At 34.6% G+C, this 26,076-nt stretch overlaps 2 protein-coding genes across 2 annotated transcripts; both read left to right on the top strand.

Moving 5' to 3' along the window:
* The first annotated feature begins 2,879 nt into the window (after positions 1–2,879).
* On the top strand, positions 2,880–10,172 carry LOC129260861 (copper transport protein ATOX1-like). The gene is made up of 4 exons (XM_054898854.2): positions 2,880–3,038; positions 6,477–6,552; positions 8,088–8,228; positions 10,083–10,172. The coding sequence occupies exons 1-3, from the start codon at positions 3,027–3,029 to the stop codon at positions 8,213–8,215; spliced, it is 216 nt and encodes a 71-aa protein (XP_054754829.1). The 5' UTR covers positions 2,880–3,026; the 3' UTR covers positions 8,216–8,228; positions 10,083–10,172.
* Positions 10,173–18,154: 7,982 nt separating this feature from the next.
* On the top strand, positions 18,155–25,753 carry LOC129260860 (COMM domain-containing protein 8-like). The gene is made up of 5 exons (XM_054898853.2): positions 18,155–18,250; positions 20,524–20,679; positions 21,152–21,304; positions 22,542–22,697; positions 23,205–25,753. The coding sequence occupies exons 1-5, from the start codon at positions 18,188–18,190 to the stop codon at positions 23,226–23,228; spliced, it is 552 nt and encodes a 183-aa protein (XP_054754828.1). The 5' UTR covers positions 18,155–18,187; the 3' UTR covers positions 23,229–25,753.
* The last annotated feature ends 323 nt before the right edge of the window (positions 25,754–26,076 follow it).

Genomic DNA, 26,076 nt, shown 5'->3' on the forward strand with positions numbered 1-26,076 from the left:
AAATTAAGCGAAACTTTAAAATGGCATAACTTTCTTATGCTAAATAAAAATATTAGATGTGAGCGACATGCCCGAGCTGAAATTTGTAATACACTGACCTGACAACAGAACGAGACCCATTTACCTATTTGTAGGGGGGGGGGTGACTCATGAGGAGAATAAATTTTATCAACAACCCAACTTAATGCGAGCGCAAAGCGCTAGCTGCAAGTTTTTTTAATACTCTGGCCTGAAAGCTTGACATAATTCTTGAATACACTTTTTGTACCCATGATCAGGATGCATATATTGATGCGAGCGCGAAGCTAGAGCTGAAATTTTTGATATTTCGATCAATCGATCAAAAAAAAAATTACAGTTTATGGATGTTTTCAATAAAGAACAAGATTATCTATAAAAAAAAACCCAGTTATTGCAAATCTAAGGCACGTACGCTTTAGAGCTAAAATGGTACATTCTCTTGACTTTTTGTTCTCATAAGGAGGATATGCATGGGTGTCTTGCTAGAAAGAAATATTATGTGAGCGCGAAGCGCGAGCTAAAGAAAATTGATATTCCACTAAAACCGAACATTTTAAGCACGCTTTTAAATAAAGAACGAGCTGTGTATCTCAATTGACAAATTAATGCAAGTAAGAATATCGAGTTAATCATGTAAGCACTGTTTAACATGTAGGATTATTATGAAAAAAAAAACAATTTTGTTACCATAATAGGCCTATATGATGCAAGTGCGAAGAGCGAGCTGAATTTTGGTGGGGGGGGGGGGGGGTTAGATCTAACAACAGAACATTCTACCGGATCAGTATTTAACTAAACAGTTAACGTGATTAATTCAAATGAAAAGCGCTGAAAATATATTCTCATCTGAAAATTGGATAATTCAAAGATAGTTAATTGGGATTCAGGAATCTAACTATATAACCAAAAGCGAGTGCGTAGCAAGAGATTATATAACATTTTTGATAGTCAGTTCATAGAGCTAATAGCTCTATGGTCAGCTAGCACTTTTTGTACTCATGAACAGGATGAGTATGCGTATATCTCGCTGAAACAATCATGAAACTCTAATGAAACGAAAAATAATTAATTTTGTACATTGACCAGTAAAAACGGGATATGTTTTAAGCCCCTTCTTTCATTCACTTTATATATATATATTAATTCCTAATTACTTCTCTCCTTCCCTCCCTTTTCTCTCTCTATTTTTAATTTGCGGTTGGCAAGCGGAACCTAGAGACACCCCCCTTGATTACGGGCCCTGTCATGCCTCTGGTATAAGGAAAAGCAACATTAGCACTTAGAAAAAAAAAACGAAGAAGACTGAAGGAAGATGGACGGCAGTCTAAAATTAAAATCCATCGGGAACTCTTCTCTGCCACTGGCGTAAATCCTTGCGTCACGCCCATCGAATGACGGATGATCTGGGATTTATTAGTGATGTATGCCCAGCGCAACCTTGTTTATTCCTTTGAAAAGGTTTGGATCATTAAAAAAATCAGTGTTTATTGATTTATCATTCATTTCAAAATATGCTTACCATATGCCCGGAATTCAAGAGCAGATCGGAATCTCAAAATCTTGCTTCGCGCTCTTGCTACTTCTATTTTTCTTCCTGTTCTTTAACTCTCCGTCCTCCTCCTGTCCCCCTCCTTCCTTGGGGCCGCGCGCTTGATTTTGTCGCCTATAAACATGATAAATTTCTGCTATTCATTTTCCCTTTCCTACCGTATATTTCTCTTTCAATCCGATGCACCCTTTATTTTTTTCCCGTCACCGTGACTAAATCTGCCATTCTTTTTCATATTCTATTATATCCCATTGGTACTTTTACTCCATTCCACTCGGCCTATAACAGGACGCATTTATTTTTCGTTCAAAAGCTGCATTGCACTATCAAAAACTCTTCACAGTCACAAGCAGGGGCAGTCCTTGATAAAGCCTACCACCATTCTTTTCTTATTAAGGTCATCTAGTTTTACATCAATGTGTTTCCAAGTCTTTCAACAAATTCTTGCCTAAGTTTTGATGTGATATCACATTTATATATATATAAAATATGATTAGGAGTTTCAATATATGATAGAATGAGCACCTGGGATGAGCACAATATGTTTGAATGACTCGTAATCATTCAGTCAATTATATTATTTCTCCCTTATTCTTTGTCCCTATTTTTTCTTTTCCTCCTCCTTTCGTTCCCTCACTCTTCTTTCTTTCTTTTTTTTTCTTTCTTTCTGTCTTTCTTTCTTTCTTTCTTTCTTTCTTTCTTTCTTTCTTTCTTTCTTTCTTTCTTTCTTTCTTTCTTTCTTTCTTTCTTTCTTTCTTTCTTTCTTTCTTTCTTTCTTTCTTTCTTTCTTTCTTTCTTTCTTTCTTTCTTTCTTTCTTTCTTTCTTTCTTTCTTTCTTTCTTTCTTTCTTTCATTTTTCTTTCTTTCTTTCTTTCTTTCTTTCTTTCTTTCTTTCTTTCTTTCTTTCTTTCTTTCTTTCTTTCTTTCTTTCTTTCTTTCTCCTGAAGTCTCTTATAGGTTCTTCTTTCCCATTTATCCTCTTCCTTTTCCAGTTAAACTAATTTGTTCTCTTAATTTTCTTTACGTTCTCGAGATCTTTTTCATCTTACGTTTCTCATAATATTCTCATCTTTTCTCTCTCCCTTTTTTCTTCCCATTTTATTCTTTAGCCATTTATCCTTTTTTCTTTCCTTTCTCTGTAGACCCTTATCTTTTTCTTTGATTGGTCCATGCAGGAGAACAGTTTCCATTCTCCAGCTGATACACGGTTACAGTCACCTGATCGCGAAACTCAAAGTTCCGTGCACCTGATCATACATAATGACGTATTTGTAGTCATATGACCAATCACATGATGTTTTTATTCCCTATCTACGTTGCATTCATTCTTTGCACTGATATTGCTGGGCGTGATAATTATTGTTTAATCCTCGCTTCGCTTGACACTAGGACTTAGCCTTAGGTTAACTTTGTTCCTAATTTTGATCTTCATGCTGTCTTGATCATCGTACGTAAAATGGCTAGTCAAGTAAGTAGAACTTAGAAGTCTACCTAGTCCTACTCCTAGTCCTAGTCCTAGAACGGAAATCCGACGTGCCGGGCTTGGTCTTGGACTAAGTTGGAGTTGGACTTGGGTCTTGGTCGAGACTCTTGCTTGGTGCTAGACAGCTGGCAGCCGTCTGTTTCGAGGAGTTTTTTAACTTTTTTTTTTTTTTTTTAAATTTCTCCTCGTACACAGACGGCTCGCTAGCGTGCAGCCACCATTAGGGGACTTGCAATGCAAAATCCCCCCGTCGGGGCTCTTCAATTTTTGTCTTTAATGAATAAAAAATTTGAAAATTAACGCAACCAAAATGCAAATTAATATTCCCTCTTGGCATTAATTGCCAAAAAACGGAGAAAAATCAAGTTAAAAGGAACAAAAACAGTGACTTACCTCGGCTGTCGCGCAAATTCACTTCCCTGTTTTATCCGATCTTAAGTACATAAACATATGGCCATTGAGTCCCCTGTACAGATCGCGCTAGAACCTCGGTCTCTGTATTTGGTGGGTGAAGCCAACGGAGTTCAGCTGAACAACCAACATAACAGAGACCGAAGCTTTTGGTCTAGCTTGGTGCATGCCGTGGGCTGCAGCTGCATGGCATGGCCCATGCCTACCTCAGGCGAAGTTCGTGCAGGCTCCACTCCACTTCACTACCGCTACACTACGCTCCACCTACCCGAACTTCGGGACCGTGAACTCGATCGGCTCTTAGTCTTAGCCTATTCCGAGTGACGAAGCCAAGGGCAAGGCAAAGGTGGGATCAAAAAGTGGTTTATTATAAAAATTATAGAAAAAAAATATAACGAGAAAGAAAAATAGCTTAATTTCTTACTCTACAGTGCACCCTTATTTCTCTCCGTGTCCATCCCCGGTTATCCTCAAAATTGGTGATTTTGGGCCAGTATCTAATTCCTCACACGTATTATTCACGGCCGATTTCAAAACATCGCATGTGATCGGTCGCAGGCCAAACAGCATAAATATTTATATTATATTGGATGGCTCAGAAAATACCAGAAATATTCTAAGAGTTTGAAAAAATATTCCACTGATTCTTGGAATATTTTCCCAAATATTTATGCTGTTTGGCCTGCGACCGATCGCATGCAATGTTTTGAAATCGGCCATGAATAATACGTGTGAGGAATAAGATACTGGCCCAAAATCACAAATTTTGAGGATAACCGGAGGATGGACACGGAGTGAAATAAGGGTGTGGAGTAAGAAATTAAGCTATTTTTCTATCTCGTTATATTTTTTTTCTATAATTTTTACAATAAACCACTTTTTGATCCCACCTTTGACTTGTCACTCGGAATAGGCTAATACTATAGCCGATCGAGTTCACGGTCCCGAAGTTCGGGTAGGTGGAGCGTAGTGTAGCGGTAGTGAAGTGGAGTGTAGCCTGCACAAACTTCGCCCGAGGTAGGCCCATGCCCAGATGGTGGGGTGCATGCACCGCCATGACGGTGACGTCCGTCATCAAGTCGCGGGGGGGGGTGGTCATTTCTAATTTTCTATTGTATTGGACATACTACATGTATTTATTTTCATTTTATGTCATTAGTATATAAAATATAAAGAAAAACACACACACAATCCAAACATGAATGATGAAGCACTGTACTGCAGTGTGTGCAGCAGTTTAGGGAGTTCCGGTTTGAGACGCTCATTGAATGAACAAGGTTATGATATAACCTTGTTCTCTGTTTAATATCTCCATGTGTGGCAAAATAAGGGTGGCAATGTTTGACTTATTTTCTCTTTTTCTTTGGGACAAATGCTTGATTTTTTTTTACACTGACAGTTTCCATTACACCTATTCATCATACAACTTGGCTCTTAAGTAAATTTGATTCTTTAAATAATTTTTTTCTTAATTAAAAATAGAGTCGAGATTGAAAAATTAAAATTTTCTTGCCATATTACTTTCCACCCATAGATTGGCGTACACAAAAATATGCCCCAAATTCAAGTTTTTGAGCGCTCTGGTGCATACAAAAATTATTACGAAGTTACTGAAAAATAAATTGAAACTGTATAGAATTTAGTAATTTTGGTCACAAAAGTGATACTTTAATGATTTATTAAAGTGTGTGCTCTGTACAGCATTGGCATACCATAGTCCTACCTGTAGATTCCCCACAGGCAGGATGGTTGCAGTGAGCTAGTGGTTTGAGATTGGGGTTAGAGGGATTCCATTTTAAATTTTGAATTTTTATTGGGATTTTTTTATTTGTCATTGTTTTGCAGGATTTTTTTCGTTCATGACATGGATCTTGTGTCATGACTCATTACTTACCCCTTTTGTGGTTTGGAGCATTTTACTTAGATTTATATTTAGCCAGGATCTGGAGCTTTTTCTCATGTTTGTCATCTTGACACTATTTATATTCAAATTCTGTCTATCCACCCAACAATTGCCCCTTTCCTGCATTTTTTCCCTTGTGGATGTCTACTCTTAGCTCTTGACTCTTCAATGGGTGACAGTGCATGATACATGTATACTGATTACTTGATAAGTGATGACATTAGACTTTTCCATTGGAATAATGTTCTATTCAGACATATTTAAAAAAAAATCCAACAGCCAAGTCAAGAGACAGATTCAAACTCCTGCCCAAGCATGAAGGTTATAACAATAACTCTCTTTTACCGCAGACAATTGAGTGAATACCTCAAGTGATGGTTTGTGTGGCTCCACTACACTTCACTACCGCTACACTACGCGTAGTATAGTGTAGTGGACAGGGGCGTCGATCCATTTTTCAGATTGGGGGGGCAAAATCATGAATCGTTCTAAAGGCGCTCGATCACACCAAACAAACTCACCCACACACACACACAGGCCTATATATGTGAGAAAGAGACTCGGACACATATCTCACCAACAAATTAATGCGAGCGCGAAGCGCGAGCTGAAAATTTTTATATTCCAATCTGAAAAATTGACATTTTGAGCACGATTTTAAATAAAGAAGGAGTTGTGTATCTCAATCTCGCTTGCTGATTTATGTGTAACACTGCAATCTTATTTTATTTTTGCACATGCATGCAGAATTATTGGGGGGGCAAAACGATATGTTTGCCCCCCCAATATTTTCATTGGTGGGGCGATCGCCCCCCCTGCCCCCCAGGATCGACGCCTCTGGTAGTGGAGCCTACACGAACCATCACTTGAGGTATTAAGTGAATAACTCCTGCTGTAAAGGCTTCATACTGTAGGCCTACATATACACTTCACAGAAATACAGAAGAGATAGAATTAGAACTCCCATCATTCTTTGTGAAGATGTACGGTAATTCTTAAATTTGTTTTTACGTACATTGCTTAATCTAAGTTTTAATATATTATTAAGTTATTTGAAATTCCGTAAATGTAATCTTGTGTTTCAATGGTTCTTTTCTCACTTTGAACAGAAATATGAATTCACTGTGGAAATGACCTGTGGAGGTTGTGAAGGTGCTGTTAAAAGAGTGCTTGGTCGTCTAGAAGGTGAGATCAAGTTTCAAATAATCCTTTTTTATGTGTATGTTTTCCAGTTTGGTATTGAAAGGACATTGGGGTATACATGTACATGTAGTTGAGAGGAGAGGAAATTATAATGTATTTGCCAAATTTATTATTATTTTTTTATTCAGGTATATTGTTGATTTTTAATATCTAACTGCACAATCATTGAGGTCTTGACTTTGAGGGACCACTGAGAGTATTCTGTATGATGACTAATGTTTTGGTTATTATAATGATTAGATTATTGATTTTAATAATTTGTCATGAATTTGATAGTGATTTTTTTTCTTGGGGATTTTTAAATCATCTTTGTTCATACTGGACTTTAATATTGGAGTCAAATTCTTCTTAGCATTACAAAGACTTTCTTGTTGGTATCTTGTCAAAACAATCCCAATTGATAAACATTGTCATGGGGGTATAATATTCTCAGCTTGCTTTAGATAAATGAAAGAAAAAATCATGTATTTCGTTATTTAAAAAAAAGTGTATAAAAAGGTCAAGTTTAAAAAACTGTTGAAAATGGTAATAATTTACAGGTAGGAAGACATTGGTTTTAAATTGGGCTTCTGCAAAATGTGTAGTTGTAGGAATCAAGACTTTGACATGAAAAAAATAATGTAGTAAGCATACTTTGCTTCTGCTTATGAACTGGAGGGTCTGCATACAGGTACAAAAGATTCTATTTTTTACATTAAAAATATCTTCTTGTTTTTTTTATAAATCACCTTTTATTGATAAAAAAGGGAAACAATTACAATACGCCCCGGGAATACGCCCAGGTTATCTGTTTATACGAACAGTATACAGGGCAACAAAATGAATAACAAACAGAAAGCAAGAGAAAATATGCACATGGATTATAACAAGTCAGTTCAATTCATAACAAAATTCATAGTAAAGTAATAAGAAGAGGGAGGAGGAAATATGCTTACGCGTGTTTTAACTTAAGTTATTCTGATTTATTAAATGAATTCATAATTGTACGAACATATTGGTATGGCAAAAATATATAAATTATGCAAATACAAGTACATGAAAAAAGCAAGAAAGGTTGGAATTGAGTATTCATATCTTAAAGAAGAAACTTGGGGGTAAATGGGAGCTTGAAAAGAGAACATGATGGGGAGAATGAGGAAGTAATGAATGATGTGAAGAATGGGTATCAAACATAATAAGATAGAAAAGAGGAAAAGGTTGAGGGGAATAAAGATAAAGAAGAGAGAGAGACAAAGGGAGAGAGGGGGGGGGTGAAGAGAAGGAAAAGAAATCAGTCCTTATTCGGTAATAACCTTAACAGCGTAATAATGCCAGGAATATAAACAATCTATCATTTCTAAAAGTCTTACTTTCATATTGTGGAAATTCAGAATGTGAATTATTGAAGGAGTGTCATGTCAGTCCACTGTGGTTCACTCCTTGCGTTATAGATCATGTATGATCTAATCAGTGCCACTTTGCTCATTGTAAGATAACATCTTTGTATTTCCTTGCTCCATTCATTTATTTCTTATCAGGAGTGGATAATTTTGAGATTAACTTGGAACAAAAGAAGGTTTATGTGAGTACATCTTTATCAAGTGATGTTGTACTTGAGGCTCTTAAGAAGACTGGAAAGGCCATAACATTTGTTGGAACATGCTGAGGGATATTTCAAAGTAAGAATTTTGTGCACTATGGGTAAACTTGCATAAGTTTACTTTTCATTTATTTATTTATTTATTATTTATTCGGCACTTCAAACATATTTAAGATTTACAAAGCAATATCAAACATTACATAAAATGACATAAAAATTATACAGGTACGTGCAATATTTGATAGCAGTTTGCCCAGTGCATCAGTTGATGGCCAGGGAAGTCAAATATTTGCCAAAGTCCAAGCAGTTAGTTATACAGTAGTAGGTAATGATCGAGTCAATTGCACTTCATGTTGTTCATTTCATAGGAAATTTCTCCACATTTTTTTTCAAATATAAAAGAGAGAAGGAGAAAATGATAAGTAACTTTTATTTCACAAGGAAGTGACAGATGTTGGTGTCCAATTCATTTTAAGGCCTTTGAAAGGGTATGGTACTCTCCAGATACCTGTTCAGGGTCAGGTATATCGCCTTCTGTTGTTCACAATGTGCAGGCTATGGAGACATCCAGGTCCCATAATGCACTTTTAATGATAATATGTGGTGAGGCTTGGGTGAGGAAACAAACTTGTTCTTTGTAGGTCTAAAAATGTATTTAAAAAAATGCAAATTTATCATAGCAGTGATTATGGTAAATTGCTGTATGTCACCAGGTAAAAGAAAGCATACCTATTATATTATTGGACTCACCTTTAACTATGCAATTGTTTGAGTCAATGTGTCTTAACAAAATATGCTTTGACCCTGCAACCATCTGTCCAATTTCAAAAACCTGGTTCACTAAAACTTGTAAGAAAAAAAAAAGTAATTGTGGTGGAGATTGGACGCCGGGATTTCACGACACTCACAAATCAAAGCCCATGTGAACTTGGCTTCTACAAGGTCAATGGTATAAGTTGTAGAGACCGTTTCATGAAGCTGTCCATGTAGTTTTGCATGATTTTATGAAAGATTGGAGTATGGCAGGCCAAGTGGGGTTTTCAATGATCTTTGATTATATAGGTTGTAAATATTATTAAATTATGAGTTATTTGATGTAATTGATATTTTACTTATGATTAATATCATTAGAGTCAATTGTTATTGCATAGGACATCATTTATCATGATACTAGTATAAAGCACATTATATCCTACATAGATTATATCCTGTATAGTGATTGGTTCAAATAGCATCTGATCAAATGACCAAATATATTCTAACTACGATTTAGCGTGATGTCAGACCTCAATATATATTACGCTGTACCAATATTCTGACGTCATTATTTCAGAAAAATTGATAATTAGCTAATTTCTTGTGTGCGCCGGTCAGCGAGCTCTCCCGGGCAATTCCCGTGATGTATCAGCGCAGGCACCAATCTGCGTTCCACTGAGCGCGATGGGAAGTAGGTCATTCAACGTAAGTTGAATGACTTGGATGAAGTCAACCGACTATGCAAGCTCAGCACATACATGTAGATTTTGGTTCTAATTTACTAAATGTAGGATATAAAACAATTACATCAGGTGTTTCTTTCAAAAGCAGAGTAGAATTATTAATCCTCAGTTAGACTTGCAATATAACTATTGCCAGACCAACCTCAGATAAATAATTTTCACTATACTTTCTCAAGACCTCATATATTGGTATACTATTATTGAGAAAAAGTCATACTTTTAAAATAACCCGGGAAAAAAACCTAGTAAAATCTTGAGATTACCTTATTTTGGCTTTTCATAGTTGTGATTGTTCTGTAAAGTCAGACATACATATCATATTTGACACCAGTTGTGTTCCATTTCTATATATCAATGATGTAGTAAATGATGCATTTTTAATTATTTTTTTTAAATTCATATATTTCTATTATTTCCTTTCTATTTTTGTACAGAATGTTCGAGGTAGCTTGGATTGCTTTAGTCCTGCCAAATTCACCTTCGAAATCCCTTCGCTAATGTGCCACAATGAGATTAAATTGAACATGTGAAGGCAGCATATTGTAGAAAATGAATAAATGGGATAGCAAATAATGTTTAAGTTGTCACATGATTAAGAATACATTAAATTGATTTTACCAAGATTCTAGAGAATAGAGATGATATTAACCTTCAATTTTGAATTGCAAGTTTATCTAATTACAAATCAAATGATAATTATTTATCAATAGGGCTGATGTTTGAGATATCTAGTGTAAGAAAAGAGCACATTAATTGTATTTTAACTATCCTTTGTTTCAAAGAAAGAATAAGAGAGGAAAGCAACTTTTATTTCTGATTTTGATCTTAAAAATGGTGATAATGTGATATGATTAAATTGTTTCTTAATTTTTCCTATAATTTTGTCATTTTTTTTAATGTTGCTGGATAAGTGTGAATTCTTCTTAGATTTTCTGGAAATACTTATTTTACATTCCATATCAGTCAATTATATTATCATTGATATCTTAGACAATAACATTTGAAGCTTGCCTGACATACAGTATACTCCTATCCTGTGCTGCCTTTTGTGTCACTAACTGACATGTTTAGGCATGAATTGTTCCATCTTGATACAGATGACTATTATTTTCATTGTGTTATTAAACAAATAGAAAAATTGTGAATTTGATAAACTTAACAAAGTCTTAGTTATATGATATGCTGTTTTTTTTCCAAACCATTCATTGTCTATGTATTATTCTTATTACAGTATGCCTATTTTACCTTCATATTTTGCACATCTATGGGTTGTAATGTTCTGTGTTACTGTTAGGGTTCCTCATTGACATTACTTGTATTTCAAGGATATTCACTTATTCACTATTTCCCTCAATAAATGATAGAATGAAAATATGATATTAGAATATGAATGAAAGGAAATAATAAGTCCCTAGTCGTAAGAGCCTCAGATGATAGTGCTTTGTAAATACTTTGTGTAAATATTCTGCTATTTCATTGTTTATATAATAATCCAGATGTATTTGCTTATTTGATAAATTGATGTACATGTTATTTGGGAACTTTGGGTATGCGTTCACTCATCTAAATCATGTTCAAAATGATAGGAATGCTCGGGAGGAATGCAAATGAGAAATACCAAGTTTAATAATGCATTTTTCACAAACAATGTTTGGATTGTTTTTATTTAAACTTTTAAAGAAATATGCTTATTATTTTCTTAGTGCTTGTGCAGTTATTGTCGTAGATACAATTATCGTAATAATCATATCAATGGTGGTTAAATATTGATGAAATTAGTATGCAGCGTATATCAATCAATTTTTTAAAACTTTTTTGTGGGGGGGAGAAGATTTTCTTTGAGGAGTGAGATAATTTGGGGGTGATATGTGATTTTGGGTCATTTCAAGTGGCCCCAAAATCCATATTTGTTGTTTTGTCATATGTGTGTGTGCTTGATTGTACATTTACTTTGTCCACTCTGTTCAGTGCAAAAAGAATGTAAGTTACTTTAATTTGTCAAAATATTTTCATGCTATTATTTCGAGGCTTTACGTTGCATTCCTTCTCTTTAGGTTAGATCATATATTTCTTTTTGCTAGAAGATCTTTTGAATTATATCTTCCCATTCATAGTATGTTTATTTATGTTATTCGTACAAAGTTAGTCCCCGTGTATCACCAGGTGGATGTGCATTACATGTGATTCTAGTTCACTTAATTTTTGTCAAAATGTGGAACAGATTAGCCATATTTTACTAAAACAAATCTGTGCAAGATTTTGATTTGCTGTGCACTTTCTTAAAAGTAGACAATTTACACCCATGATAGAAATGCAGTTCTTGTATAGCTCATATCACATTATGATATAATGTCCCTTCGCGTTTCGAATTGGACTTGGATATTATAACCCTGCACTGGTGTACAGATAGGGGGGGGGGGGCTTTCATGACCAAAAAGAATAAGACAAAAGTAAAGAAAAGTAAAGGGGAAAAGGGTGAAATATGATATTATTTTCTGAATATTATCTCAAAATCTATTACAAGCTTCGACTTTTGTACGCACCCTAATGAAAATGTCTAAATAATTTGCTCGCTTGTTACTTTTTATCAATTTTATGCGATATGCCATATTGAGCCCCTCCAAATTTTTGCCTCATTACTCCACTGTTACCCTTGCTTTAGTCCTACAGTCTTTTACAATGCACAAGCATTTCCCCTTCCTGCCAGGTACCCATTTACCTCACCTGGATTGAGGGCAGCACAATTATGGATCAATTTCTTGCCAAAGGAAATTATGCCATGACTGAGATTCGAACCCATGACCCTCTTGTTTGAAATTCAGAAGACAAATCCACATGGCCATAACGCTCCACTAAGAGGTGTTTTTTTTTGCGAGCAAACATAATATATAGTGAAAAGGGGAGCAAATAATCAAGGCAACAATAGTCAAAACTGACTAGTTTGTCTATTCAAAATAACAGCATAGAACATGAGTCAAAGTCCATGAAAGTCAACTTGAAAGCTGATGGAAAAGGTTTTTATTGGTCCTACGTACTAAAATCATTTACATTACCAGGTACTTTACTACAATTCTATGTTTGTCATTGATCAGTCAGTGGATTGGCCTGATTTATATCAAAATGATTATGTAGTTTGTAATTTTCTCTCGACGAAATGTTCTTGATACAGGATTTGAAAATGACATGGGCTGCATTATAATTGTATTCTGTTTCTAATTCTTGGGTTTTCATTTTTTTTTAAATCCCGTTGTCTAGAAGTGGCACATGGTTCTTTACGAATGTGCACATTTATGTAAACAAAATATTAATGTTTATCAATCAATGGTGTATAATAAATCCAATTTATCGTATTCTGAGGATTTTTATTTTGGTTATCAGTATAAAATGCTTCAGCGAATAGTGACTGAATAAAATAACATATACAACACACTTGTTGGTATCATTTATTTTTCTTTGTTAATTTATTTGGTTGATTTTCTTTCTTTCCTAATATTCTTTCCAATCTTCATTTTTGTCTAGCTTGCATAGCAGAGCGAGACCCCCAGAGGCTGCTTTTCCGACCGCGGCGGCGACAACAACATGAAATCTTAACCAAGGTTAATCATAACTTAGAAAGATATGGATCTAGTTCCTAAAACGTAGACATTAAGAGTAAGCAAGTATCACTGATCTTTCATGAGTTTTCAGTCACATAATTAAAGTCAAAGGTCATTAGAATTAATGAACTTTGGCCGTGATAATGTGGGTATTTTAAATGTCATCGTGACTTATGAAGTAAATTAATATATTGCATGAAACTTGGACGTATAAAGGATAAGCAAGTCACTCGTCGTTTTGCAGAAGTTCCGGGTTACATGAACAAAGCCAAAGTTCATAGGATCAATAACTTCATATTTTATTATCATATGTATGAAACATGAATGGTTTTTCTTAATAAGTATTCAATGGTTCTCAAAATCAGCACATGCTGCTATATTGAATCGCATAATGCAGGCGAGACTGCGGCCAGAGGCCTTCCACTCTTTTCTCATTTTGTCTATTATTCCACTTTCCTGTTACATTTTAATATTTTAAACAATGCATGCTGTGCAATGAAATTGACAAAGATGAAAATTGTGGAAAAAATAAAAATGACTGGAGAATCGAAGCCTGCTTTATAATGCAATAGGGCATATCTACGAGACACAACCCAAAGAGTTCAAACAGATCCGTAATCAACCCGTCCTCGAAGGGAGTGAACTCGATATCCCTGTAATCTTTGCATAGGCGGATCCATGCAGGGAGGCCCGGCCCCCCCCCCCCCCCCCTATTGGCGGAGCAAAAAAAAAAGGAAAGAAAGAAAAAAAAGGAAAAGAGCGGAGAAAAAAAGAAGAAGAGGAAGACGAGTGAATAAAAAATATTGAAATGAGGGGAAAAATGAAAAGAATCTTTCATGTCACTGTATAAAATTTTCGCTCGCGCTCGCATTGCCTGTTAGGTGATTTACATAACTTGTTCAATATTGAGCTTAATTTCCAAGTTTGGAAGTCAATATACAAAACATATTTCACCTCGGAAATCGAACTTTCATTATTTTGTGTGATTTACAAATTGATTTTTATAAAGTGCTATGTAATAATATCAGTTATATGGTCTGAATATTAAAATTTTCTGCTCGCGCTGCGCGCTCGCAAATTTTGATTTATCAGGTACTTATTTTTTCATGTATTCATAAAGTTTTCAAAATATCCCTTTTCAGGTCTGATTGTCAAAACGTATCAGCTAGCGCTGCATGCCCGCATTTTGATTGGCGAGTTATGTTTGTGTCAATATTGATTACACAACAAACTACTTAAAATCTCTTTTTCATGACAGTTTATCTAAATTTTGGCACGCGATTTGCACTCGCATTAATTCCGCGCCCTCATGCATTCATGAATAAGATGTCAATTTAAAGGGGAATCCAGCCTTGGCCATAAAATGTTGTGTTGGGAAGGAGAAAAATAAATTAAACAGAATGGTGAAAGTTTGAAAGAAATCGGACAAGCGAGAAGAAAGTTATAGCTGCTTTAAAATTGAGATCACTAATACTATGTAGATTTCAAATTGGCAACTGAGTAAGTAAATTATGACAAGGGGCAAGGACAACTTTCCCATAGGCCATGTACTTTATTATCAGGGATTTGTGGTTTTCTCCCAAGTACCCATTCCCCTGGGGCAGTAATCTAACTACAACCCAGGTAGTATATTGTTTTATGTCCTCATGAAAGAAAAATATAATTTGAAATAAAACTTTTGGAAAAAATTACATTTTAGCCATAATGTGTATTGGAGTACATGGAAGAGTAGTCCTTGCCTTACATCACTATGACATCCCATATGCGGCCAATTTGAAGTCTCCATGGGTATAGTGATTACCAATATTTACAACTTTTAAAAATTCATAACTCTCTTGTTGTTTGTCCAATATTGTTCAAACTTTCACCTATCAACTTGTCTGATTTTTCTTTTCCTTATAAAAACAAGTTTTTATTTGGGTTGGATTCCCCTTTAATAATTAAATTGTCCCTTTTGTTTCATCTCGCGCTTAACAAGAGGAATAGAATAATAGTCATCATTTTCATATGATGACATGTCCTAAGGATTTCCCGGTCCTATGTCAAAACTAAAAAAATAACAATGATGAAAAATATCAGCCCTTTATTAAGTGCGATCCATATCCACCTACAAAGTGCTTAAAATATAATTACAGAGCTGAAATTAACCCTTTTTTAGATCGGAATATCGAATATTTTATGCTCATGCACGCTTCGCGCTCGCTTTGATTTTCATGATAAAAGATGTATTTAGATAGATTCTTGGATTAAATCTAAAACATGCGCGTGCATCTGCTCGCGCTTTGTGCTTGCATGGTCTTTGGCTTGCATTATTAAAGGAGAATGAAACTCTTGGAGTAAGTTAGCTTTTAATTGTGAAAGCAGAAAAATCAAAGAATAAGATCAACAAAAGTTTGAGTAAAATAGGACTAGCAATAGAAGAGTTATGAGCATTTGAATGTCGAGATCACTAATGCTATGGAGATCCTCCCATTGGCAATGCGACCAAGATCTATGATGTCACAGATGAACAACTCTCCCCTTTTGGACACTGAAAATATACCCCAAAACATCTCTTTTTGCTCATTCTAATCATATGAAAAACGATTCATCAATGATATAATGTTGTGAAACCTCTGTACTTGCATGTCCTCTCATAAAGAGAACACCTCACCTTGTGATAGACTCTATAAAAGTGAGAATGTAAGTGAAATAAGTACTAAAGTAATGAGGGAGTTGTACGTGTGTGACATCACAGATCTTGGTCGCATTGCCAATGGGAGGATCTACATGGCATTAGTGATCTCAATATTCAAATGCTCATAACTTTCTTATTATTCATTCAATCTTCCTCAAACTTTCAACAATATGTTTCTTTGATTTTTCTCTTTGATATGGATTCAGCTGCATGGTTTCAAGGGTTTCATTCTCCTTTTTTTTAATGTAGGAAGATCCCCTATTACGCACCCTTTTCATGATTTACAAAACACGATAAGAGTGTCCCGTTTGTAGGTCTGAATCTCGAATTTTTCCGCTCGCGCTTTCACGATTACAACTATTGATTAAAATTTTCCATTCTTTATGTAGGCCTAGAAATGACAAAAGTTTTCAGCTAGCGCTCGCATTATTTGATTGTTGAAATATGTAACGTCTTCATGTCTAACTGCAAGCAGTATAGGTATAGGCCTACCTTTTCGATCAGTTCAAAACGTGTATCAAAAATTTCTGCTCGCGCTTCGCGTTCGTAGTATAGTTGCATATACATCTTTTTCAGGATAGCAAACATTGCCTAGAATGTCCAAATTTTAGGAAAAAATACATACAATTTCAAAAAAAATTGCTCGCGCTCGCATATATAAATAAGAATTATATGATACTATATGCTGATTTATTAGAATAAAGCTAAGGAGTAACTATTACGACTACCCCTTTAAAGAAAAAAAAATCATGTTTGAGCGGCCGATCGGGGAAAATATGGCTGTCTTTGGACTCCGGCTTCAAAAATAAGTTAATTACCAATTAATACTTCGGGCCAGCCTGCTGTTCAAGTTAGCGTGATGTGCCAAATGCCAATCCTGGTATTTTGCTGACCAGTACGATACAGATACAGTGGGCAGTTACTAGGACCTACATGATATAGATGGAACGTTGACGAAGAAAGAATTTTCAAAGAGAGGGTATATCATTCCATAAGGCGGTCCTGGGGGGAGAGGAGAAAGGAAAATAACTGAAGGATGAAATATTTTATTGCTTTAATTTCCTAAATAATGTCACGTACAATCTTCGTAAAATTGACAGCAAAGTTGAACTTTTTGAGTGGTCCTTTAAAACTAACTTATGTCAGCAGACATGTATTATTATTAATTGGATAAGCCTCCGCCTAATATTTTTAAACAGAAATATGGCGCGATCATAATCATCATCAGAATCTATGAAAATTTCATTTGTAATCTTTGAAGGTCGAAATTTTGCTTGCTTGACCCTATTATACTCACAACTTTAAGAAAATTTGCCCTATCACCATGCCATTTCAAATTTTTGGCTACCGGTAATTATGGAAAAAAAAGAAAATGATGTTGAAAATGTAAAACTAAAATGATAATAATAAAAGTGTTTTTTTATTATGATTATTTTTTCTTCTGGGGCTTGAGTAGCATATCCCAAATCCCCTACTTATACGCATTTTGCGTAGAGTTATATTGTACAATGTGCAGTATGTGGAGGGGATGGTATAGCTTTTTAAAATAAGTATGTTTATTATTGGAGTGAAATTTTTTGAATTGTTTGAAATGTAATATTGATTACAAACATGTAATTTAAATCTTTTTGGACACAATACATATATTCTTAGGAAATTATGTTAATACTTCATGCTTGAATCTGAAATGAAATTAAAAAAAAAGCTAAACTGCTTGTAATAGAATATTGATTACACACATCTAATTTAATTATTTTCTTTTTTTACAACAAAACAGTATATAGCTTTTAGGATTTAACATGCTACTATAGCTGTAGGCCTAATGAAATGCTGATTCTTATAAAATCAGGGGCCGCGAAACGGTTTTCAAAGTGGGGGGGCTGAGCCAAAAGTGGGGGGGCTGACCATGCTAAAAATCACAATCATATGGTAAATTTTACGTTTTTGTACACGATTTTGGAAAAAAGTGGGGGGACTGAAGCCCCCCCCCCCCCAGCCCCCCCGGTTCCGCGGCCCCTGAAAATGTATTACTATTAATGGTTTTATATGTTTAATATGACATTTTGATGTTTATTGACTTGAAGTTGTGAACAAAACAAATTACCTATATGAATAAATAAATACGAACTTTAACTTGATATCGAATTAAGGAATAGAAAAGAAAAGAAAAAAAGCGTTCTTGTAGAGAGGGTGTGCATTTTTATCGATTGAACCAATAGCTGGCGCTATAGCAAATCCTCAAATCACAGACAGCTCAACTGAAAAGATGGCGACGCCCACAAAAGATCTTGGTCTCCTTTCGAAATGCCCAACTGCCGATATGGAAAAGGTAAGGACTGTATTTTATCTAATTGATGAACTCATGGTAATCATGGAACCTCTGTTCACCTGTACAAATTATTCTCACCCGCTTAATTATGTAAATACTTTGGCCCAGGAAACCTGTTCAAGGCAAATTGTCGAGTCGAAAATCGATCGAGCCGAGGAGCCGGAGCTCGACCGCACCGCCCCCGCGGTGCCGGCGGAGCTCAAATAGCCTGAACCCGGGTAGCCTTGAGGACTCCATGATGATATTTTTTAAATATTTTGACATATATGGCAGTGTATCCTATTGCCGGACACCTTTATTTCAGTGCTTTAAAAATTACAACTAGAGGAAATACAATCAAGAAAAATTCGCACTTGCTATTCCAAATATTCTGAAAATTATGAATATGGTAAAATTATTTTATATTTATGATGGGGGGACCTAAAGCTACGCACTTTGTTTCCAAATGATAAAAACTATGCCAATTGTAATATTTGAACAATTATTTTTCACTAATTTGTAATAAATATTCTAAATATCCTTAACCAAGAAGAAAATATCACAAAACTCACTAATACGAAAATCCCGCCGTGTTTTCCGAACACCTCTTAATTTCGCCGCCCGATGTAGAAGGGGTCCTAAAGCTACGCACTCAATTTATCATGCAAAGAAATAGTATTTCCTGTGCCTCAATTTCTAAAATATGTCCGTATTATTATAGGAAAATATGAAATCAAAGTGAATATAACTCCGAAATTCCAAACATTTGCTGGTTTTCTCTGCATTCAAGGATTTATTGCAGCCTCTGTAGAAAAATTGAATAGGGATCGTTCGTCACAGCTTCACACACAGAGCTAGAGTGCGCATTTATTTTGCCATTGGAATTGCATGCGCGATGAGTGGTGCGTAGCTTTAGGACCCGCGTAGCTTTAGGACCCCCAACCATACTAAAATTACCAACCATTTTCTTTGCATCGCACTTGCCGCATACCCCTCCACGAAAAACAGTTATTTTCGTGCGTGACAAATTACATCATGATTCCGGACGCGCGCCGGACGGGTAAAGTTTTTCTTGATTATAATGATGTTAGAACAAATTTGTTATTTTTTTCTTCTTATATCATATCATGAGTAAATTCTAAGTTTTTGTTTGCTGTTTTTATATCGATTCTGAGCAGATGTTGGTAATAATTTCGTGTTTGATAACTTATTTTATTTTTTCTTGTTAGCTGCATGTTTCATGGAACTTTCCAATATTATGCTCGTTCGTCAGGTCGTATCGTGACGCTCATCAAGTTCTATCGATGCGCTGCCGATCGTCGACGGCTCTATACTCACGGTAAACCTCGCGCACGGGTACCTTGAGAACTAGCCGTTGACGATCACCCACAATACACCACACCTCATCATTCGATCGAAGGAGCGGACGAGATTGAAATTCGGATTGATATTTCCGTTAGAAAATATATCAATTGTCAATGCAAAACTATGTTATTTGATATTTTCTGTCATTTTAGAGATAAATAAGGTAAAAGTTGGATTTTTTCGCCTTGTTTGCAATCCTGTTCTATGTATTGCTCTGTGAAATTGAATTGCGGAAGTCTAACGGTACGAAATTGTTTTTGAACGCAGTAAATTGCGCGTCCGGAATCATAATAGTGTCCGGTAATACAATACGTGACTATATACTTCTTCATCATGGAGCCTTGAAGTTGAACCGCCTCCCATATATGTATAAGATCAAAACAAAGATGGATTTCCCTGCATGCCCTAGGAAATCCATCTTTGACTTTGTAAATGTAGTAATTAAGTAAATGTTTGTACTTTGTGATTTTATTTATCTATTGGTTTATAAAATTAAAAAGGTGAAAAATTGAAGGTTTCTTACCAGACCGATCTCGTGTAAATCCCTCGATCCGTTTGTCAACACAGCAAATACAATAGGTCTGATCTGACCCACTCATTCAATGAACAAGGTCCGTTGAACCGCTTTGTTATGATGTACCTTCGATTAGTGATGTTACAAAATGCCGTTTTGAAGAACAATTCATAGATAAAATTATTAATTAACAAATACTAAAATTTAATACGTGATTATGAATAATTATTATTATAATCCTAGGTAGGATTCTTTGGTTGCTGGGTATATTGTTGATAGTTAGTAGCCAAACAAACTTTCACAATCATTTGTCTTCTCTGATGCATGCATCTATGGAGTTTTGTGAAAACTAAATAGAATAGGGTCCAGCAAATATTAAAAAAATGTTCTTATTCTATTATTTATTTTTATACAGCTACTCCATCAAATAGCGGACAGCCTTGCAGGACATCATCGTCCTCGATATCAAGATTATGGCATGATATGGAGCTTGGATGAATGGTTCCAAGTCACCCAGAGTTGTGAGATGTATCTCAAAATGACAGTTAAGAAGGATTCTACCAAAGATGATGTACGTTTGTGATGCATGATTGCAACCCAAAAAAAAATCAGTTATTTCTCAATTGATTTTGCCTGTGAATAGCTTAGAAGAGTGAAAAATCCACTCTCAATCTGATATAAATGATAAAAAATGCCTCCTTTCTAGTGACTTTAAAATAGTCCATGTCGATTTGTGAATGACTTGACAAATAGATTTCAGAAAGGGAAGAATATTTTGTTCACGGCAAAATTCTATAGTGAATGTTTATTCTTTTAGTTTCATTCATCACTTTCTTCTACATTGTTTGACATTTTCCAGCTTGAGCATAATACCTAGATCCACTAGTCAATATTGAATTCTGTAATTCCCATAGACTGTGTACAGGACTTCATAGTTCCATTAGTTAACAGTTTAGCTTTCAGTTGTATGACCTGTATATCATGTTGGTCTTTTCATCAGTATTTTTATATTTCATTTTATTTTGGATTTCTTTATTTCACAGATGAAATCTGTTCTAAATGGTTTGTCTCAGGACGTTCAGGATCAGTTGATGGAGTGTGTGTCGATACGTAGGGATGACCTCAAGAAAGCACTTATTGGGAACACAGCTACTATCTCACAATCACATCTCACAGACTTTGATTGGAAATTAAAAGTAAGTTAAAGCTCTTTTCAGTTATTCTTCCTGCTGAGAGAAGTGTATATTACTGCATGATTTTTTTCATCTCCTTGTAGTATTGTGTAGATAATTTTAAGGAGAAACAGACCTATATCCCTATTTTGCTCAGTTTAATTTACATAATGCGAAATCATATTAAAAGCAAACACTAGAAAATTTATTATTATAGCATTGAGGTTACAAAGCAAACAATATGTTACCTGCCACCCCTAAACCAAGAATAAGTCTCCCAAAATGAATTTTGAGATTTTTATTGAGCTTGATAAAGCATATCATGATATATTGTCAAAATTGATCAATAAGAATCAACACAAGTACTTGATTGGATGTAGAAGAAATTCAGGGAGAGATTCCAAGAATAAGGAGAAAACTACGTTTAACATTCACAGTTCACCCAAACTTGAGATGTGCCCACTGTGCAGTCTCTATGAAACTTCAAAGAAAAAATGGTTTAAAAACTTCTTTATCTCGCTTTAATTTATAAATTCAAATACCATAGTATGAGGTATATAATAGGAAAAAGAAAAATATGAAGGAAAAAAGAAATCCTTAGTGAGATAAGCTAATTTTCTAATTTTTTAGTGTTAATTTATTAGGGTTTTTTTTACGCTAACAGACCAGACTATGTCACATGGCCAGTCAACCAAAAATCAACAATACGTCACCAGGGAAGAAGGTTCTCTGTAAATAGCTTAAACAACACCGGTAGGAAGTAATTCCTTAAAAAGCTGTGTGCGCTATGAACGCCTAGCTTAGCCGGGTAATATAGGAGCGCCTTGAGCACCTAACAAGGTGGATATGTGTGCAATATAAATACCCTATATTATATTATTATTTACAGAGAACCTTCCCTGGTGACATATTGTTGGTTTTTAACAGTGATGGGACAAACTATAATCATTTCCGAGGCAATTTGGATGTAACTTTTATTCTAAAGTGAACTTAAGGAATGATCATAGTGCTTTCGTTCATATCACTAAGAAAGTGATAATTCATGCATTGACACCAAAAGCAGATTATTTTCATTGTGTTCTACATTGGAAATGATATAATTATACAAAGAAAAGAAAGCAGATTTCTCTGATAAAAAAATGAAATCATCATTCCTTTCCTCAAATTTGGAAGTATATTTTGAATACTTTCTTACAATTCAGTCTTGAATATTTAGATGTCCCATTGAGATTGATGTTTGATTTTATATTCCTGAATACAGCTTGCAATGTCCAGTGATAAGATCTCTTCAGTCCAGGAACCTCTAGTTAGTCTAGACCTAAGTTTGACAGAAGATGGAACCAATAAACTGGTCTCATTAGAACTTGACAAACAGGAACTCCAGAAATTGGTATTGTCTCTGGAAACTGCTAATCGGGTTAGTATTCAATTACTCTCTGAAATAATATAATTTTTTGATAAGGATGAGGAGGAAAATTTCAACGTATGTGGTATAATGCTAGTTGTGATTATCATGACAATGATGATGATGAAAATGACAACTATATTTCAAAATATGAATTGAATTGAAACATCATGTGATCACTGAAAAATAGGAATATCTTGTTTTCTTATACATTCATATTATAATACATTTCATATATAAAACATTAAGTTTTAAATATCATTAGGAAAAGAAGATGTATCATATAAAAGAGAAATGAGAGCAAGTTTTATTCTGTCACTTGATTTAAGGTATTGTTCTATGAATATTATGATTATAAGAGATCATGCTTAAATAAATTTATAAGAATCACCCAAATATTTGGAAAAAGAAAAGGTGAAGAACCTTCTCTTTATAGTGACTCTTTTGTTGTATCATTCTTTTGACAATGGTTTTAAATAGTAATGCTTTATTTTTGTTTCCTTTCTATTTTTTTTAAAGGCTGTGCTGCAACTAAAGACGTGAGACCTTTTGATTCTTATGAAAGCAATCTGCTCATCACACTATCTAGACATTCCATTAGACCCATGGAGAAGTGACATTCTATGCATTTTATCACAAGAGAGATAAAGAGAGCAAACATGGATTTTCATAGATGGGTCTTATAGACCAAGAGTTCCTGCTGCAAAGTATATGTAGAATTGGATTTCAGCGCAGAGAATTTGAATCATGCTTGTAAAATATTTGTGAATAGATAAGGGCCATGTTTCATGAAGCTTATCAATTACAACTGCTAGGATTCTGTGACTTGTGTGCTCTCAGCCAATCATGTGTCAATATTCCAGTAGTTTGTATCTTGCCTTTGATAAACAGTTTTGTGAAACAGGGCCCAGGAGCAGTACATCACAACATTATTATAGACTTTTACACAAGTATCATTTATACAGGATAGTCAGGATAGGAAATCAATGAATATATAATTATAAAATAATAACAAAGACACATATATATGCAGATATCATTATATTATACCAGTAATTATATATGTATGTGTATATGTCTTTGTTATTATTTTATGATATTGAAATGATATCTGTATGTATATGTTTCTTTGCTATTATTTTAATATTATCAAATAAGTATATCTACTCTTTTGTTTGAGATGTTTGTATGGTAAAAATAGGAAGGTCTATTTAATAACAGTGATGGATAATAATTTAAATTAGAGAGCACCATTTCAAGAAAATACAGTGTCTCGTAAAAAGAAAGCAAAGCAAGTATGAGAGAGGTACATTTCCAAATATCAATTTGAAAGTACAAATGTTTTGAAACAAAGTCGAGAGAGTACCATTGCACATGAATTTTTTATTAAAAATAATCATTTTATTTGATATATGGAAGGAAACTACTCCAATTGGTTTTCAAGTGGATGACGATAATTCATAAGTCTTTAATTATACATTCAGAATATCAAACATGAATATAATACAGGTTATAACAGAAGATGATTTCAAATTGTTTTGGTCATAAGGTTGCAGTCACAGAGGTCGTTATATACCTGAAAATTGTCTTTTTGCGATGACTGCATAACTAATTGAGGAGTCAACTTCAAACTTATCTCATGTATGCACAAGGGAGAAATGGTGATATGATTAGATTTGGGGTCGTGATATCAAAGGTCAAGGTCACACATGTGGTCTATTTTAAAAATTTCATAAGTTATCAATGTAATATATATCTTGTCTTGCAATGGCAGAGGCATGAATTATGACTGCATGCAGTTGAGAATCCTTGTTGTTAAACATGTTGAGATTTGAATATAGTAATGAAAGTCTCCCATAAAACACTGACCTGATGTTGTTGAATAGAGAATAAATAAGCTAACATAACACTGAAAGTGAAATATTCACAATGTGACAATTGAGAAAGTATGTTATGGAATTTGAAAGGTTGCACGATTTGTTGGCATATAAGTGACATTCATAACACTTGTCAGATGCAGATGAGATATCAGATGATGTCACCCATTCACTATTTTGAATTTCACAATGAAATATTGATTGCATTGTTCACATAAAACAAGCTCATCTCTGCCTGGAACATGTAAATGATAATTTTTGTAACTTTCTTTTTGCAGAACTTTTTGCCAAAATCGATTGAAAGTGATTGTTTGAATTTCATACAATAAAATACATAAAAATTGTGAGAATGTGTCATCATCAGCACTCACTTTCAAATATGATACTTTAATTTACTAAACTAAACTTTTTATTCTACAAAGCTGATACTGACGACCTTAAGTGTTTTACCCGGGAGGGGGCAGTTCCATTGACGAGTGGATAACATTAACATGTGTGACCATGGGGTTTTGAAAAGCACCCGAAACAAGTATTTTCCATGTTCTGAAAATACACCCCTTAACAAGTATTGGCGTGTAAAACCCTACCCTTAACAAGTATTGGAAACAAAATGGTACCTTTGACAAGTATTCCCTGAATTGACCCCCTAAGCAAGTACAACAATATCTTAATTGTTATGTCACGGACTTGATCACAGACGTCGACTTTACCTTTACTTTCATTGTACCACCCCACACACCCTGCTCAAATCAGACCCTAAACACGTAGTCTTGGGGCAAAAAGTACATCATTTGTAAAGTATTTTAGTCTTTTTATACCCTCGCAAATTGGACCGTATACACAAAGTTTTCTTTGCAAAATATATAGGCCTACCCCTTTTTCATTATTTTAGTGTTTTTGACACCTTTATTACGTTACGTACGTAATGTGCCCTATCTTGAAAAAGAGATCCTTTTTTTTTCGTGTTTTTGAGGTCACACATGGTATCCACTCATCAATGGAAGTGCCCCCCCCCCCCCCCACGGGGTGTTTTACTCATTTAACTTTTGGCTGTTTATTCAAATCAACTTAATTTTTTAAAATTTTTTTTGGGGGGGATTTGACCATTTATTAGCAATTACAACAAACATATATATGATGAATGAATATGTATAAATACTGATGATATATTTTAGTACACTGACAGTTAAAGGATTTGTGTTGTTTTATTTTCTTCAGTGTCTGAGATTTGAAGGGGAATATTGTGTTCAATAATGGTAGTTGAAAATTATTTTTATTCACATTGTCAGCTAGCATATGGTTTATTCCTAGATCATCTATAATGGTTAGATAATGGTTCTATATAATGGTTATAATGGTAAAAAAAAAACCATTGGTCGACTATCAATTTTGATCCATTTGCCAGTAGTATCACTTGGACTAAATCTATGTCATTTAATTTCATGCCCTGATGGTCTTATTTATCCGATCATATAGACTAAGTGGTGTTAGACCAAATAGATGTTAGGCGAAAT

This window comes from Lytechinus pictus, unplaced genomic scaffold, assembly GCF_037042905.1.
Source record: "Lytechinus pictus isolate F3 Inbred unplaced genomic scaffold, Lp3.0 scaffold_19, whole genome shotgun sequence".
In the NCBI taxonomy this organism is placed as follows: Eukaryota; Metazoa; Echinodermata; class Echinoidea; order Temnopleuroida; family Toxopneustidae; genus Lytechinus; species Lytechinus pictus.